Genomic DNA, 19,483 nt, shown 5'->3' on the forward strand with positions numbered 1-19,483 from the left:
TAATTGCTGCGAGATTCCAGTTGATCTTGGCGCTTCCCCACCACACATTCCCGTTTCCTTTAGGGAATGAGGCGCAGCGGAGACACTAGTGTCTTTTTGATGCGTGGTTTATTTACACCAGGGTTCCTCAAAGTTGGGGCTCCTGCTTTTTTGGGGGGGGGGGACTACAATTCCCACCATTCCTGACTACTCGTTCTGCCGGCTAGGGATGATGGGTGTTGTTGTCCCGAAAACAGCTGGAGACCCAGCTTTGGAAAACCCTGATTTACACAACCTGAGGCTGCAATGGCGGGATGATGGGAGTTGTCCCAAAACAGCTGGAGACCCAACTTTGGGAAACCCTGATTCCCGATAGCTGCAGTCCTGGATTCAAACAGAAATCAAACATTGCTCCCGAGCTATTGATCTGACTTTTCCTACAGTTTGCTGCTTTCCTTCTAGGTCACATCATTGCAACATAACCTTGAACTCTGGCTTTGCAGGCCCTCCAGGTGTCCCTATTTTCCAGGGACAATTCTGCATTTACAGAAGCTGTCTTGGTTTCTGATTTGATCCTGGAATGTCTCACTTTTCCTTAGGATACCCCTATTTTCATCATATAAATATTGGAGGGTATGGTAGGATGTCCCTATTTTCATCTCAGAAATGTTGGGTATGACCTTACCCTTCTAACTACTAACCCCTTTTCTTTTTTCGCTTAATGACCCAGGCAATCACCCTGACATGGGAAGCTTGCCTGGCTTCTATTTTAACACTCACTAGTTCCAGGGGTTAGAAGGTTCTCACATACAGCCTACTTCCTCCCCCAACAAAACTCATATTAAATGTCTGTTCTTGTTAGTCATTTATGAACTGCCCTCTAAACATGTCTAAACAGCACTTTATGTTTTCAACTGTAAACCACCTTGAGTCCCTGTCAGGGGGAAGGGTGGGGTATAAATAAATTAATAATAATTTCTTGAGGCTATTTGCCGCTGTACGTTAAAATCAGCTTTATAAACGGTGCTGGAAAATGGCTTAAGTGGTTTAAAAGCAATATACAATAAATCCCTAGGACAGAGCTGTTTGGTACAAAAATGAACACCTAAAACCCACTTGAAAAAGCTCATCAAGACAAAAGGGGGAAAGAATGCCTTTCAGTTGTTTCAGGAAAGTACAAGTTGTGGGCATGTCATATCCCCTACAAAGCATGCTCTTCCATGGTCCCACTGTACACTTGGCATCAAAAAACAGGCAGAGCTGCACATTTTTATCCAGGAACAAAAATGTTGGGTTTAATACTATACTTCTGTTAAACATTGTGTTGCTTCTGCTAAGCCACCCAGGGAATATTTCTGGGCGGCTATGTCAAATTAAGGAATGACGCAAATACATTTCACCAGGGCAGAAATGAAAAAAAGGAAAACAACAGCTCTTTGCTGTAAAAGGCCTTTACAAAAAAAAATATTCCAAGTGGGTGTGGTGCCTCTAATGCCTTCCCTGTGTCGGCTTCCCAGTGGCTTCAGGGCAGTGTGGGGTATGGCTTGGGGAGTGTTCTGAGGGCCAGAAAGAGAAATGTCAAGGGCCACATTTAGCCGCTGGGTTCCACATCCCTGCTGTAAGCAGACGTTGGTGATTGGCTGCAGACAGTGACTTCATGGTGAGAGAGTAACACTCCGCTGCATTTCTGTATTTTGTGCTGTTTATTCGAAGAGATGATTCGTACAACAGGCTTGAAGATCTAAATGGCCACGGCCCAACATATATGCAGGAATGATATGCATATGACCCTCTCCCAGCCAAAGGATAAGGATAAGTCTCTGGCTTCTTTGAACATGTTTTCAAGGCACCACAGTCTAAGGGGACATTCATAAAATATGTATTAAATACTGGATCCATGCCATCTGCAGTGGACCCATGACTAGGAGTGCAAGTAACAACCTGCGTACAGCATTGCATCTTAAGTCATCATACATGACAAATGGTTAGTCTTTTAAAAACATTTTTAATTTACATTTTAAAGGCTGTGTGAAGTGTAATGTGCCCTATGTGCTGTGCAAATAGCATTTAAAAAAAAGCCAGATGAAAGGCACTAACTTCAATTCACAACTTTTAACAAGTAGTGTGTGCAAAGTTTCACACTTCATGGGGTGTGTGGTTTTACTCTGAAAAGTCACTGGCTTTTCTTTGAAAAAATGACTATCTGCTTCCTGTTTACACTCAGAATAATTGTGCCTGACTGCAGTATTGAAACTGTTTTTCTACTTTCCAACACAGAGATTTAAGGCAGCTAAAATGCTTTTTTCTCCCCCCAAGAGCTGGAAGTTGTTGGAAAAATATATCTCTGCTTATTCCACTTTTGCCTCTAGTAAAAAGGTTCCAAGGGTTTTTATATTGTTTCAAAAACTTGCAAAAATCTGTTTGGCCAGAGTGACACAGGTCCATACTCCCATGGAGAAAGCCTAATCCCTAGTTATGCTTTAGCATTGTTTTGATAGCTGTATCTGTCAATGAATTGAACACTGAATGAAAACTCTTATCTGTCCCATAGGTCAGATGTGCTGGCTGTCTTTTTCTTTCTTTAAACCACATGCAAGCTTAGTCAATTCAACATTTGCTTGTTGCATTTGCAAAACTCAACAGGGGGTGGGGAGGAGACTTACCACTGTGGGCTTGCTATGTCACAAACCAAGCAGTGCAATCCATAGCCAGCTTCTGCCCCAAATTCACATGACACTTGTCTGCAAATTAGACTCTGGGGAGAAACACAGTGAATGCACATCCATAGCAGCTGTGCTAAGCGTTTGCATGTTTAGACACTGTGTACAAAGTGGGTTGATGCGAGTGGCGTTATGGGTTAAACCACAGCCTAGGGATTGCCGCTCAGAAGGTGGGTGGTTCGAATCCCCGTGACGGGGTGAGCTCCCGTTGCTTGGTCCCTGCTCCTGCTAACCTAGCAGTTCAAAAGCACGTCAAAGTGCAAGTAGATAAATAGGTACCACTCCAGCGGGAAGGTAAATGGCGTTTCCGTGCGCTGCTCTGGTTCGCCAGAATTGGCTTAGTCATGCTGGCCACATGACCCGGAAGCTGTACACCAGCTCCCTCGGCCAGTAAAGCCAGATGAGTACTGCAACCCCAGAGTCGTCCGCGACTAGACTTAACGGTCAGGGGTCCCTTTATCTTTACCTATTTTACCAACAAGACCTAGAACTTTGTCTCTTCCCACCACTATTTGCCTGCTTCTCAGACCTGCTTCCCATGGAAATTAGTTCAGACACGGATGGAAACAATTCATTCACACAGAGGATAGTTAAACCATGCAATTTGCTTCTGCTAGATGTGGTGATGATGACCATTCCCTTGGATGGCTTGATAAAAGGATTGGACCAATTCATGGAGGATAAGTATATCAGTGGCTACTAGCCATAATAGCTAATTTCTACTGCCATAGCCTCTGAATGCCAATTGCTGGGTACTGCAAGTGGAAATAATGTTTTTGAGGGTCCTGCTTTGCAGCTGCCTATAAGCATCTGGATGCTGAACTAGATGTGCCTTTGGCCCAGTTCAGGAGGACTCTTCTCATGTTCTTATTAATCTATTAAAGTGCCGTTAGGCTGTTTGTTGACTGGGTTTCATTTAAAATCCTTTCCAACCTTGCAACGTACAGAAATACGTTGGCCGGGAAATTGCAGGCACCGGAAAGTTCAGTGATATTAGCTGGTTTCAGGCGGGTTCACAGAGGGAGGGACCCTCTTGCATTCCCAGAAAATGTCACTGAAAATGCAATGGGACCTTCACCATTACGAGCTCACAATTGGGCTCGGAAATAACTCGGCTCTTTTTCAACTGTTTGGAAAAACCCACAGAGTTAAACCAAACCCCATTCCAAATCGAAGGAGAGATGACTTGGTGTGGTTCCTGCATCCTGGTGCACTTACAGTCGGATGAGTATTAAAAACATTCATAGCTAATGCAACAGGACTGGGCCCAATGAAACTGGGCCATTGAGGGATGCAGCCCGGGGAGAGGATGGATGTGACCTGGGGAGGAATGTGAGTGGTGTGCAGAGGTAGGCTGCATTTGTCCCTCGGGGTCTGAGGCACAGCTCTCCCTTGTGTGGGTGCGAATTCTCCAGGCACCACCTTCGACTGTGCTCTGTCCAGGGTTCTGACAGGCTTTGCCTGGACCAAGCATGGCTCTGCTGCTGTCACCTTCCCCTTGCGAGCCTCAAGCTGCGATGGAACAAGACAGCAATATCACTCCACATTCCCTGCCATGTTTTCCATTCCAAATAGCGCTCTCCTTTAGTGGGCAGCCAGCCATACTTATTGAACATCCGTCTTCTACTTTTCCTTCTTCAGGGTGGCTTTGCCAGATATTCTAAAAGCAGCGATTGACACATATGGCCAAACTATTGGAAGGGTTTTACTGTTCGACCCACTCTGCGGCTGTTTTGTTTTTAGCTATCTCTGTTTATTGCGATGTGGGGTTTTTCTTTTGCGTGTCATAATTTTAATTGTGCAGCTTGTTGATATTATGTGCTGTGCCGCACCCTAGCATCTGTGCAGGAGGAGGACGGGTTAGAAATACGTTTCATAATCAAAACAAACGAATAAGATGCCTTAACTATGGGTGAGCTCGGAGTGAAGAAATGCACAAGGAGAATGCTGCAGTTTAGAAAACCCATAAAATCTTTAATGTTTCCCAAAGCATGAGAAAATGTAAAACAAAATCTATAGAGAATAAAAACACAAGATTAATATATATTAGCATAGCTAGATACTACTATAATTAAGACATGGGTGCCAAGGCTGGAATCTCAGAACGCAGCATAAAATAAAAGGATTGAAAACTACCGGTACATAAATTACATTCATGATTGTTCAATGAAAACACTCCACAGAAGTATTGTTTTGTACCAAGTAAGTACAATAACTTAATTTTAGAAAATAAATTCCGTGGTTATCTGTGAGGGTGGCACATTTCCTCTGTCACTCTGAGTCAGCAAGGAGCTTCAGTGCAGTTTCTACACTGAGAAACTGTGCATGCAAAGTTGTGTTCTGTGTTTGTGTGTTCTGTGGTTTCTTATCTGACCCAGTTGCCAGTTCTGAACATGTATTCCCAGTCCCGTGAAAAGCAAAATGGTTTATTGGCTGTTGGTAGGGAAGCTGTGGGCTAAATGTATGATGCCTGCTCCCTCCCTGTCCCCGTCTCTCCTGATCAGCATTAGTGCTAATTATTGCACCCACTTATGCATATGGATGCAAACGCATCCCTATCATCTTGCAACCTTTACTATTAAAACTTATAATTTCCGTTGTGCAGACTTTGACATTCATTGTCACTCAAAAGTAGTGTGGTCTTCCTCTGCTGAAGTATTGCTGCATGAGGAACCTTTTGCCCAGTCCTTTCTATCAACTAGCAAAGCCACAGGCATGTTTTGATATGAGACTAATCTCTTATGATGGAGACTGAACTGTGTATGAAGTGTTTTCTCACATATTCTGCAGCACGACTGATATGAACAGTTCAAATAAACAATACAGTGCCCAGGTCCTTTCTCCATCCCACCCACCCTGCAAAGTGCATTAGAAGTTGAAAAAGCCAGTGGTCCATCTCAAAGTGCTCATTTATTGGGGAGGGAGAGGTAGATCAAAGCAAATAAGAGGGAGTGGGGCCATGCAGACCTTCATAGAGGGATATTTGCACATGCTCCAACAATATTTAACAGAACAGCCCGTATTTCTCCACTACCTGTCTGTTCTTGTGGGAGGAGGTGAAAAAACTGTCTCTATTTTGCCTTTTGGAGAGATATTGGGGATGTGTTTTAAATTTTGTATTAGTTTGAACTGCATTAAAATTCTTCAGGCTTTAGTCCCTATCTCTAGAGCCTAGAATGCTGGAGCATTTTATGTTTTGTGTGTGATGCAAATTAATATGCAGGCATGCAAAAAGCCATCATGCTGCTTCGTTTCATGCCACAAGACAGCTAGCAAGGCAAGAGTGGGCGGGGGGTTAAATGCACTCAAAGAGAACTTGTTGCAAGATTGTTAAGTTCTTGTTACAAACAAAACTATCATGGTCAGGTTAGTTTAGCTGGTAGAGTGTGATACTCTTAATCTCAGGATTGTGGGTTCGAGCCCCATGTTGGGCGATAGATTCCTGCATTGCAAGGGGTTGGACTAGATAGCACTCGTGGTCCCTTCCAACTCTACAAGTCTGTGATTCTATGGTCAGTTTGCTGATGCACCCTGCTTCTAAAGCCAGAACTTACTGTATTTTTCCGTGTATAAGACTCAAAAAGACTATTTTTGGGAACACAAAATTAAGAAAATGGGGGGAGATTGTCCAGAGTTGTTGAGGTTTTTTGGGGGAGGAATGCCCAGAGTTGTTGAGCTGCTTTTGGGGGGAGGGGATTGCTGAGAATCACTCACCTGCCTGAACAACGCTTCCTATCACACACAACGTAAAAGCCACCAAATGTCTGACTGCTCGCCAGCGGCAGCCGCCTATTGCCCGCCCAATTGCCGCTGCAACAACAAATTAAATAAAAGCCGTTTCCGCAGCCACCAATCATTCGCACTACTACCGTTGACAATCTCCAGCTTGCAACAGCAACCAATCACTCGCCCCCCCTCAGCACTACCTGTGTATAAGACGAGCCCAATTTTTAAACATTGTTGTTGTTTAGTCGTTTAGCCGTGTCCGACTCTTTGTGACCCCATGGACCAGAGCATGCCAGGCACTCCTGTCTTCCACTGCCTCCCACAGTTTGGTCAAACTCAATTTGGTAGCTTCGAGAACACTGTCCAACCATCTCGTCCTCTGTTGTCCCCTTCTCCTTGTGCCCTCAAACATCAGGGTCTTTTCTAGGGAGTCTTCTCTTCTCATGAGGTGGCCAAAGTATTGGAGCCTCAGCTTCAGGACCTGTCCTTCCAGTGAGCACTCAGGGCTGACTTCCTTCAGAATGGATAGGTTTGATCTTCTTGCAGTTCATGGGGACTCTCAAGAGTCTTCTCCAGCACCATAATTCAAAAGCATCAATTCTTCGGCGATCAGCCTTCTTTATGGTCCAGCTCTCACTTCCATATCACTACTGGGAAAACCATAGCTTTAACTATATGGACCTTTGTTGGTAAGGTAATGTCTCTGCTTTTTAAGATGCTGTCTAGGTTTGCCATCGCTTTTCTCCTAAGAAGCAGGCGTCTTTTAATTTTGTGACGGCTGTCATCATCTGCAGTGACATTACTTTCAAGTAAAAAATCCTTGTCTTATACACGGAAAAGTACGGTACTGGTGAGCAAATGAACACAATGTAGAACTGTTAGAGAAGAGCTGTAATAGGTCCAGGATGCTTCTGGTGTGAGAACAGGGTATAGCAAGTACACATAAGTGTGACTAATTTCATCTGTGAAATATTTTAGAAGTGTATGCTTTGAGGAAACAAACAAAATAAGTTTGTAAAATGAGAACTGGGTGGTTGCCTGAATAATTTAATATTCACCATACTGGTGGAAGAGGGAAGTGGTTTGGAGGTTTGCTTCCTCAACCTGATCGAGGAAAATAGTGACATGTCCCATCAACATTGCAATGCCTTCATTGTGAGACCTGCTTTACAGTCCAGAAACTGGCGAGACAGCTTAACCAAATCTTTGTACCTATGCAGACAACAACCAATGTGAGGAATACATTTCACTCTTGCATCAACCACTTGGTGATTTCGAGTAGAGGAAGCTCAGGCTGAGGGGAAATCCACAGCTAATCGTTGTCATATATGCAGCCTATGGGGGGGGAGAAATGTTAATGTAAATACAGAATGAAAAATGCCTACCGTTGTTATAAAAAAAAACCCAACCAAAATAAAATACTTCTGTTTACTCAATCAAAAATCACTACAATTCTGTTGGACATGTGTAACGTACCATCATCAGCGATATCATCATATATTTCTTCATCACTGTAAGTTTAGAAAGAAAAAAGAAAATCAATTGGCGTAGTTACTTTCACACATATTAGGAACAGAGGAAACTGCCTTATAGAAAAGCATGGTCCATTTGACCATGTTCCATAGAGAATAGACCATTTGACCATGGTCCATTCTCTCGTTCCATGGCTGAGCCTTGAGAAAATCTGACCTGACCTGAACTGAAGCTCAGGTAAGCAAAGTCTCTCTTTTCTGGCTTTTCTGCATCTGATAAGATCCTATGCAGCGGGTAAGATCATATTTTCACAAGGCACGGCCATGGAACAATAAGGATAGCTCTCGGACCCAGGGGGAATTAATTGGTACACAAAAGAATCAAAATGCAGGTCAAGTGGAAATGTGGATAATATTCATTCATTCATTCATTCATTCATTTGTATCCCGCCCATCTGACTGGGTTGCCCCAGCCACTCTGGGCAGCTTCCAGCATGTATAAAAACATTAAACCTTAAAAAGGATGAACCCTTAGAATCAGATCCTACTGCAACTCAACTTAACATACTTTTCCGTTTATAACACGCCCCTGTGTATAACACAACAACTATTTTTGGGGACTCAAATTTATGAAAATGGGGGAAGATAACCCCCGTGTGTAAGAGAACCCCCATTTTTTAACATTCTTTTAGAGTAAAAAAACACATAGTTTTATACACGGGAAAGCACGGTATATATAAAAATGGTATTAATTTGTTTTAGAAACCATTTAAATGTTTTTAAGATAAAGCATGTGGTGAAGAAGAAGAAGAGGAAGAAGAAGAAATTGGACAACAGGTGCAGGGAAGACATGTTGAATATGGAAATGTAGAATTGGAAGGGACCACGAAGGTCACCTAATCCAAACCTCCGCAATGCAGGAATCTTTTGCCCAACGTGGGGCTCAAACCCACAACCTTGAGATTAAGAGCCTCATGCTCTACCAACTGAGCTATTGCATTGCATATGCTGTTCATTTCAATACAGGATAAATTCTGAGTGGATTTTACCCAATATATTATGCCAATAAACAATGAAAGTGATGATTAACACTATCCTTATTAAAAAATAAAAATAAACAGGAAAAACACCTGGCTTTAAATTCTGAGAATTTCTTTCGTTTCTGTTAAATTTTCCAAAGGAACAACTTAGCAATATTCTATGGGAAAGTCTTCATTTACACAGCGTTGTTGGGGGGTGGGGGGTGGTTTCCTTGTTTGGGAAGCAAAATTTCACTAGCTTTGACAATACTGTATTATAAAAAGAAGTTTCAAGATGAAAACATTGCACTTACTCATCCACTATGCAGCTTCTCCGGACATAACCATCTGCAAAATTAAATTATAGGTACATAGTTATCATCAGCTGAAGCTGATATCACTCTTCTGAGATGAAAGAAAACCACGAGGCAGGAAGAAGACAACGATAATGCACAAGGACATGTGCCATCTAGGGATTCTACCTCTACCCTGTGAAATGTGTTGACATTTAGCTGGAACCGACACCCTGCTATCTGAAAGGAAGATCGTAGGTGCATATTATAGGAGGTATAAAGCACTGGTTTGTGAAATAAAAATCAGCGAATACTTCACCACCACCCATTCAGAAGCTTGTTTCTATATTTTACCATCGTTGTCCAGAGATCACGCAAAGGGCTGTTCTCAGTGATGGCTGCTGCCATCGGCACTGATAGGGTGGCAGGGGCGCAGCAAGGGAGCGGGTCGCCCCGGGTTCCATAATGGAGGGGGTGACAAATGACCAAGGAACAATTTTGTTTGAATTTTTTTAAAAAATTGTTTTTTGAAATTATTTTTTGAAAATGCCTGCTCCGAAGGTCTTATCTTACTATACTAGGGATTATATAGCTATATATGAAATTTCATGCATATCGGTTAATATCTTGACCCTCCTCCACCAAAACAGCTGTTCACTTGGCTGTTTTCCTATGTTATGAAGGCTGAAATTTCAGTTCAGAGAAAACTTACTGTTCCCAACCCTAACCTTGTGGAAAGCCATCTACTTAGACTTTAATTTGATTTTGAGATGTTTTTAGGAGGTAATTTAATTATTGTTTGATTTTATACCAATGTTATGTATCTGATGTTAGCCACCCTGAGCCCGACTTTGGCCGGGGAGGGTGGGATATAAATAAAAGTTTTTTATTATTATTATTACTTGTTATTATTCCTTTGTAAGAAAATACGAAATAATGTAAAACCGTTTTTGCAGGGGTGGATCAATGGGGGGGGGGTTAACAAGAAAATTTCCGCACCGGGTACCACCTGACCTTCCCATGCCTCGGGGGGGGGGGGGTTGACAATTTTTTTTTGCCCCCGGGTACCAATTTACCTTGCTACGCCCCTGGGGTGGAAGGCAGGGAGGCCAACAGTAGGTGGCAGTAACGACAGGCATAGCCACCCCCTGGCAAGAGGCAAGAAGACCAAGGTGGGTGGGGAAGCAACCTGATGGACTAGCCTGTACTGCATTTCGTAACTGATAACTTACCACTCAGTGACACACAATTCTACATGCAAACAGCCTAAAGCCCCGGACACAGCCCTTCAAAGTGGAAAAGTGATGCAGCGCAACGGTGCTCATTGCAAAAAGGGGCAGAAGATGTTTCTCCATCCCCACAGCTATGCATTGCACTTTCCTTGACCTCTTTCCTTTGATGGTTTTGCAAACTTGGAAAGGAAAATGCACACTCAGTGCTGATCAGTGTACTGAAGGAAGACTCATGCATCTGTCTGCCAGAGGAAAAAACTGTCTACAGCAGGACAAGTTTGAATGAATGCGACAGGCATTTTCAGAAATATACATCAAGGGTATTCTATACCATCACCTATTGAGCTTGGAAATCTTTTAACTTGCTATCAAAAACCTTAGTAAACACGGAGTAAAAAAAATTTAAACCCCTTCTCCTCCCCAATTTTTTGTTGCTTTGCAGGCTGTGTTCTCATCATCCACAGCGCTAGAATGAATTTTAAAAAACAGGGGGCAGGATTCTGTGCCCTGCAGCAAGACTGCTTTCTCCTGCATGGAAGTGAGAATCAGCAATTGCACCACTGTCACTGCCGTAGTACAAAAATAAAATCTGTCTGTCATGTTCATACTGTGCTAAGGGCCTTGGCAGCACTCCACGGAGCCGTTTCCTTCAGAACTTTCAGAGTGACTTTTCAAAGGACTATGCTTGACTTGTGCATTTTGCAGCCTTTGTGACTCAGTTTCCCATCTGGAAAAATAGGAATAATGAATGATACTGTACTTTCTTCCTTCCATAGTTGAAAACAGCAAGGCAAACATTCCGAACCTGATAATGGAACTCCCTCGGTGGCCTTTGAAACCTGAGTTCCTGTCATTGATTTCAAGACAGGAAGACTTCCCCTTAAAGGAGGGACAATACCACAACTTCAGGACAACTCCCTTGGGGAAATGAGCTCATAACGAGTGTATTCTATTCCCCTTTCCGGTCTCGCATCAAGATAATCTTTGCCATTAGCAAGCCTTTCAGAGCAAATCATTGATTTTTGGTGTCAAGGCCGCACAAAATATATAAGTCACATGGGATTGTTTAGAGAGGATGTCTTTCTTGAGTGTGAGCTGGCAAGTCCCTTAAAGACAACCAATGTTAGTGTTTTTTTGTGAAGCGGTTATTGCAATATTGTCACTACCCAAAGAAGCAAAAGCCTCTGGGATGTGTGTGTTGTTTGAGGTTTGCATGAGTAATGCCTGCTTCCCACCCACATTAGCAAACACTGAAATCTAGAACTCTACATACGGGTCTTTACAATGCAACGGAGTACCAAATATGCTGCAGTTTCTTTCCAGGGGGTTATAAACTGGATTGTCATGGGGGAAGTATCCAAAAGAGTAGTTCCTTTAGCATGAGGATTTTCCGCTTGTGCAACAGGACTTCCCCACCCTCTCCTCTCCCTATGCCCCCTCCATATACCTGTATTCCAAAGGGGACAGGCAGCCCACAGAACAAGGGGCATGCATGGGAAGAGGAGAGGGATGTGCAGCAAAATGTGCCGCAGTGGAACTATTTCATTGTTTACTGCCCAGGGGATCTGAGTGGTAGCATGTCCAAAAACAACGGGCAGCAAGAAGGGCAGGGCTGGTAGGGTAGGGTGAAGCACCCTGCCTGCCCCACTGCTGGCATCAATTTCCAGCGAGACCTTGCAGTATCTCCCCGAAACTTGCCACTGCCACCGCCATGCAACTGACTGTGCTGTGCTTTATTTAATTTGTAATTTTTTTACTTTTGTTTCCAACTTCTTTACATCTCAGCTTCATTCTTTGGGCCAAAGTCAGCAGATAAATCTTCAAAGCGAACAAACAAATCATGACACAACATGACAGAATCCTGGGAATTGTAGTTTGCTCCTTACGGAGCTACAATTCCCAGCACCCTTAACACACTGCAGTTCCTAGGATTTGGGGGGGGGGTTGCTTTATGGTGTGTATGCAGCCTAACTTGTCCAGTTTTCTTTCCTCCTTCCAAATTAAAGCCCTGGGTCTCCCCAATGCGATGAAGGGACGTGGGGAGGGGGTGTCTCCTTCCATCCCTGCAATGGTCCTGATGACTTAACCTCCCCGACGCTGCTTATAGCCTCAGGATTTGGCAGCTTCCCTCCAACGGCTTATAAGCTGCTTCCGTTTGTGTGGAATATTTCACCAGGGAAAGAGCTGGGATGAAAGGTTAAACCTCCTTCCCAGGGTGTCTTTGTCCAAATCCTGATTGCCTCATGCCTATTAGTTAGAAGGAAAAATTTACATTAAATGCAAGCGCACATTTAAGATGAGGTTTAGTTTGGCCCAAGCAAAGCAGAGTTGCTCTCAAGGCATTTTGCTACCCAAGAGGAAGGACAAAATGGCCCCTCCCTCATAATTTCATGTACAGAAGCTGGGTCTTACTTCAACACATGGGTAACAGGACAACATCCTTGTTTATATTTGGGTGGAGCATTCTTGGAGGGCAGTCACAGGGCAGGCCACATGTTGCACACCCAGCTCTGTCCTCCATCACATCCCTGCTGCTCCCCATCTCCCAGTATCTGTGGCCTGAGGCAGGCACTTCACTCTGCCTAACAATAGGGCCAGGCAAAAAAGCTGGAAATTGCAGCCTTATTTCCTAGCTATTTTACTGGCTGAGCGATGGCTCAGGGATTGGTTATGTGCCCTTCAGCTCTCTATATTGGACAAACAGGCCAAACCCTACGCCAAAGGATAAAAGGACATAAATCTGATATCAGGAATCACAAGACAGAGAAACCAGTAGGAGAACACTTCAGTCTTCCAGGACATTCTATACAAGATCTCAAAGTAGCTGTCTTACTACAAAGGAATTTCAAAAATAGACTGGAAAGAGAAGTTGCTGAATTGCAACTAATTACCAAACTTAAAACCACGGTGAGACCGGGTCTGAACAAAAACATTGGATTCTTATCTCATTATACATGACAAAGCTATTTTTAGCCATCTCACACCTTGCTTTTTCCTGTAAGACCAAGTGCAGTCGTTAACAGTTGTCAACAGGTTTTCCACACCCACCAGCCAATCACCCATTCCCACCACCCCTCCGCACTCTCTCACTATATATAAGGGTCTGGTGACTTCCGTTTCAGTGTATCTGAAGAAGTGTGCATGCACACAAAAGCTCATACCAAGAACAAACTTAGTTTGTCTCTAAGGTGCTACTGGAAGGATTTTTTTTTATTTTTTATTTTTTTTGGATTGGTTATGGTTATTATTATTTTTTAAAAGATTTCAAATGCTGCATTTTACCCTGAGCCTCTGGGAAAGGGTGGGATAAGAAACCAGAAATAATAACGAACCCCCTCAGCTGCCGACAATTTCTGTGGAAGCTGACAAGGCAGATGTTCAGGCCTTGTGAGAGAGGGTGGAGTTTGCTCAGTTGTTCTGCAGATAGCCAAGCCACATCATCTGTCATTAGTTTCACTATCAAAAAAAATGTGAAGAATGTCTGGTTGTGGGGGGGACGGGATTTTAAATAGTTTTCTGCTCTCGTATGGCTGATCTGGTTTGAGGGGAACGAAAGGAAGGGCAAAATCCAATAGCAACACCTAACATTTTAATTATATATAAATTCTTAAAAATCTGGGTTACAGCAATTATGAGAATTGCCACAGTTTCATTATACACATTTGGACATAAATGTGGGGTTTGCGACTTGCAGGAAGAGAGTCTCAATAATTCGCATGGAAATTGAACATGCCTGAATGTTTCTTCTTGGATGTATAGAAAAATAAAGGAAATTTGTTTGGTATGAAAATAATAATAATAATAATAATAATCTGCATTACAGGAATCTTTGCCCAGGAAGACACTGGGAGGAACTCCTTATCCTTCATCGCAAAATATCATGTTGTTGGCAGAAGCGACCGGACATCCTTTGTGAGACCTCAGGGGAATGCTACATCTTTTCCCTTTCTAAAGACTTTTGTAGGCAGATAAAGCGAAAGGTCACAAGCCCCACTCCACATTCCTGTCATTCCACAACCCATACTCTCACTGAGGAGAGGGGGAGAGAGAAGAAGAGGTCTTGTGGGCTGTTTATTGATCATTCATTCAGACATGTTTGCACGGGGTATGCTGGAAAGTTAGAAAACGTTAGGTATTTATTAATAACTCATTCTTATTTATGTACCCTTATACCACCGCAACCCCAGTCTTTCACGACTGGACTTAACTGTCAGAGGTCCTTCACCTTTACCTTCATACCACTTCCAACAGTTGTGGCTTCCCTCAAAGTATCTTCCGAGCACAATTCAAAGTGTTGGTGCTGACCTTTAAAGCCCTAGACAGCCTCGGTCCTGTATACCTGAAGGAGCGTCTCCACCCCCATCGTTCTGCCCGGACACTGAGGTCCAGCGCCAAGGGCCTTCTGTCGGTTCCCTCACTGCGAGAAGCAAAACTACAGGGAACCAGGCAGAGGGCCTTCTCGGTAGTGGCGCCCGCCCTGTGGAACGCCCTCCCATCAGAAGTCAAGGGAATAAACAACTACTTGACATTTAGAAAATACCTGAAGGCAGCCCTGTTTAGGGAAGTTTTTAAACTGTGATATTTTAAATGTATTTTAAAGTTTGGTGGAAGCCGCCCAGAGTGGCTGGGGAGACCCAGCCAGATGGGCGGGGTACAAATAATAAATTATTATTATTATTATTATTATTATTATTATTATTATTATTATTAATAATAATAATATTCTGGGAACCGTAGTTTAAGGCAGCTGAGAGCTGTAGGTGTGTGAATGGTATAGTTCTCAGGATTTTTCGGGGGGGGGGGGAGCCATGACAGTTAAAGTGGTATAAATAAGCTTTAAATGTATAGTGTGGATGCGACTTGTGTTGCAACAAGCAAATGCTATCTGACACTTTCCACTGCAACTGATTAGCCCTTTAATTTGACATTTAATGACACTGGAGACCAAGCCTATTCTCTGCTCTTGGTGACCCCATCCATTGAGACTTAAGCATAAGCCTTTATCTGTAGTCCTGCTCCTTCTCACCTGCACACAGCATTGCTCATACAGTCATTTCTTAGAGACCTGACAAAATGTTGGAACCTGGCTTTTCTATGCACAAAGATGCTGGCAAACTGTCTTTATTGATTGTTTAGTTCTGGATGTGATCTAGTCAGCAACACAACTACTACTGCTAACACAACGATCAGATCAAAGCCATATTAAGGCTGGTTGCAGCCCTCTAGAATCCAATGGTTTTCCAGCCTTGCAACCCAGAAATAATCTCTCAGTAGAGAAAGCTTATACAGTATTTGTCTCTTCTTGCTTACTCCCGCAACTATAATGCACATGCATGATATATTAATTGTGCAGTTATTTATGCACCCACTGAAACTATTAGCAGGTCACGTAGGCATCATAGTTTCACTGAGTAAAATCAAAAGCACTAAAGTGCATTGAACAGTGGCTTTAATTTCAGAAGCTAGTGTTTTATTTAATTCTACAGTGAATTACTTGAACCTGCTTTCGAAGGCATGCACTGGATAGAAGACAATATGCAGAATATGGATTTTTGCAAGGATATACTAAAAAATAATAGGGGAAATTAGGGTTCTGTTAGCAGTTGCTCAGAGTGAGTTCTATGACTAATCTGAACATGATTTGGGGCAATCGCTTGTAATGCTTATCTAGATCCCAGTGTTCTGGGACACATAAAGAGCCTCTACACCTTCCTATCTGTGTACCATAAAGCAGGTTGTCCTTATGTTTTGGTACTTACATTTCCCCTCTTCATTCCTACACAGGACTTTAGTATCATCCACATTCTTTATAACCTCAACCGAATCTCCTGGCTTCACTTGTAAGTCTTTTGAGCCTCTCTTCTTAGCAGATGGTGCTCGGGATATGGTTGTAGTATACAGAACTCGGATATCACCTTCATACTGTGAAAACCAAAAGAAAGGTTGATTGCACACAAAAAAGCATTATGCGCAAAGTTAAAACCACACTTTCTTCTTACAAACAAGACATGCTCAAGCTATCTTTTAAATCTCAAGGATACTGGGCCCATAATCATTGTTGGTGTAGGTGAGCCAGAACAAAACCCGGTGGACTGGCATGGAGTCTATAGAAATCTGATGCTCAAAGGACAGAACTGGGTAAGAATACAAAATGTATACAACCTGGGTGGTTTTAAAAGAGGATTATACAAATCCATGGTTGTTAATGCCCATATGCCTTGCAGGGAGTGACAGAATGTGACTTCCCTTTCTACTCACCCAGAAGGCCTGTCCCATCTTTGGTTCATAATGTTCTTAAAAGTGCATGTGTTTAACAGTCACAAAAATCTGCCACATGTCAAACAGCACATGGAACAGCTGGGGAGAAAGTACAGAAAAGGGCAACTGAAATGAACATGGAGATGGAGCAACACCTCGAGGTTTAGGACTTTTTAGCTTAGAAAAATGGCAAAGGGGTGGAAAGTTATGCATGGTGCCAAGAAAGTGGACGGAGATAAGTTTCCCCCCTTTGTCTCATCGTAATAGAACTCAGGGCCATCCAACGAAGCTGAATGGTGAAGAGATTCAGGACAGGCAAAAGGAAATAACTTCTTCACACAGCGCATAGTTAAGCTATGGAAACTCACTGCCAAAACAGGTAGGGATGACCACCTACTTAGCTGGTTTTAGAAGGGGATTAGACACCTGACAACAACACCCATGAATCATGATGGTTATGTAGGCTACTGCCTCCAGGACCAGAGCAGACTCCCCAAGTGTCCCCATTTTCCAGGGACGTCCCTGATTTAGAGAAACTGTCCCGGTTTCTGATTTGATACTGGAATGTCCCACTTTTCCTTAGGATGTTCCTATTTTCACTGGAGAAATATTGGAGGGTATGGAGATATCCAACCCCCCGAGCCGTCTGAAGGCAATCCTGTTCAGGGAAGTTTTCTTTAATGTTTAATGCTTTATTGTGTTTTTATATATGTTGGAAGCTGACTTTTAGAAGACATCTGAAGGCAGCCCTGTTTAGGGAAGTTCTTAATGTTTGAAGTTTTATTCTGTTTTTAGTGTTCTGTTGGGAGCTGCCCAGAGTGGCTGGGCAAACCCAGCCAGATGGGCGGGGTATAAATAATAAAATTACTACTACTACTACTACTACTACTACTACTACTACTACTAAGCTGCCCAGAGTGGCTGGGGCAACCCAGTAAGATGTGTGGGGTATAAATAGTAACATTATTATTGTGGAATGGGACGTCCCTATTTTCATCAGAGAAATGCTGGAGGGTATGCCAGAGGTGTTTTGTCTCTGGAATATCAGTTCCTGGGGAGTCACAGTGGGAGATGCTTATTGCCCACTCACCTAGCTTATGGAATTCCCTAACAGGCACCTAGTTAGCTACTGTGGAAAGAGGAGGCTAGATCCAGTGAGGGTCTTCAATTGACCACACAACACAGTCCCACATGCATTGGGTTTTATACAGGTATGCCCATTTTAGGTCCACAAGTCATCATGCAGTGAAAAGGTACGGCCTACAGGCATGCAAGGCCTATAGTTACAGATACTGTGCCTGGTTTTGTTCACAGGAAGGTGCTACGTGAATGACATGCAACCATCTTAACAATACGGTTTGCACTTCCTCTGGATCTAGTCCTCAAATGCTCTCCTGAGACAACCAATAACTTCCCCTCGTGGTCACAATGAGCTTCATTGATAGTATTTAGAATGGGGAAGTGCACCACTTTCACACATTTCCCCCCAGGGGAAGTGAAGATAAATGCTCATTCTCCCAAACAGATTTTCATAAAAGCTTTCTTGTTATTGTGTGACATTTTAAATTAAAAATCTAGTCCACAAGGAAGTAAAACACACTGACTTTGATGGGGTGCACACTGAATATTTATGGCCGTAACCTGATGGCAGAAGCTCAACCTTTTTTAAATTCAGAAAGCCTCATTTGGCGTTGTTTTTGTTTTTTTCGGATTTATTACACCAGCAGGTCCCAAAGCGGGTTACAAAATCCAGAATTTAAAACAGTTAAAACAAATCACAGTCACAGGAATAGGTTGGTCCTGTAAGCAGATGGCTCAAGTGTCAAAGGTCGAGGGCAAAGAGACTTGTCTTTAGCATATGACCAGGCTCAGGGCCGTCTTAGGCAGATCGGGCGCTGTGGCGCTGCGATCCCTCCGGCGCCCCTGACATGCCGCCTCTCCACCTCTGGGGCCACCTCCTTCCTGCGCTGGCCGCCCCTCGGGAGGGGGGGTGGGCAAGCGGGGGATGAGAGGTGTGGCGCTGGAGCAGCGCGGGGCTCGGCACGCCCTTCCAGCGCTCCAGCTGGGGCTCCCCACGTGGGATGGGAGGCGAGGGCGGCAGGCTCACAGCCCGCCCAGGAGTGGCATGGGTGGCAGCGGCTGCGTGCCAGCGCCCGTCTGCCCGTGGGGGCGGGTGCGGGTTGGGGAGGGGGTGCACGGTATACCGACGGGCTCGCGGGGGCGCCCCTGGGGGGGCCGGCGCCCTGGCGCACCGCGCCAGTAGCCCCTATTGATAAGACGGCCCTGATCAGGCTGAATAGTGACGGTGCCAAATGTACCTCTGAGGGGAGGGAATTCCACAGCTTAAGGGCTGCCACAGATAACACCCTCTTACGGGACACTCTGCAAACTTCTGAAGGAAATGGAAGGTAAAGTAGGGCGAACTCACCACCCCCAGGCACCCGAGCGGCAAGCTACACTGCTGATCAGGACGAAGGCATAACCAATGCTCATTGTCTTATAACCTCCCCACAAATAAATCAGAATTAATGCTGAATAAGGACTGGGTGTAATCTAACCTCTGTGTAAGCTTTGAGCGAGCAAGTCAGGATAAATGCTATATCCAGATGAGGCCTTGGTTTGGTTGTTGTGGGGAGGTCACTTCAGTGCTGCTAATGCGGCTGTTTGCCTTCACCCCCAACTCCATTGTCTATCAAGACAGGCAGCTGCCAAATTAATTTTAGGCAGGTGAGCTAAAACCTGGATGATGATGATGATGATTATTATTATTATTATTATTATTAT

General features: G+C 43.8%; 1 protein-coding gene across 1 annotated transcript in view; it reads right to left on the reverse strand.

The window, feature by feature from the left end:
- Positions 1-7,206: 7,206 nt before the first annotated feature.
- Positions 7,207-19,483, reverse strand: part of FYB1 (FYN binding protein 1) — a 47,750-nt gene continuing 35,473 nt past the window's right edge. The window contains exons 16-19 of the mRNA XM_033164489.1: positions 16,201-16,363; positions 9,231-9,264; positions 7,902-7,936; positions 7,207-7,760 (exon numbers count right to left, since the gene is read on the reverse strand). Coding sequence (XP_033020380.1) covers positions 7,738-7,760; positions 7,902-7,936; positions 9,231-9,264; positions 16,201-16,363 — 255 coding nt within the window. The 3' untranslated portion in view covers positions 7,207-7,737. The remainder of the gene's footprint in view (positions 7,761-7,901; positions 7,937-9,230; positions 9,265-16,200; positions 16,364-19,483) is intronic.

This window comes from Lacerta agilis, chromosome 11, assembly GCF_009819535.1.
Source record: "Lacerta agilis isolate rLacAgi1 chromosome 11, rLacAgi1.pri, whole genome shotgun sequence".
In the NCBI taxonomy this organism is placed as follows: domain Eukaryota; kingdom Metazoa; phylum Chordata; class Lepidosauria; order Squamata; family Lacertidae; genus Lacerta; species Lacerta agilis.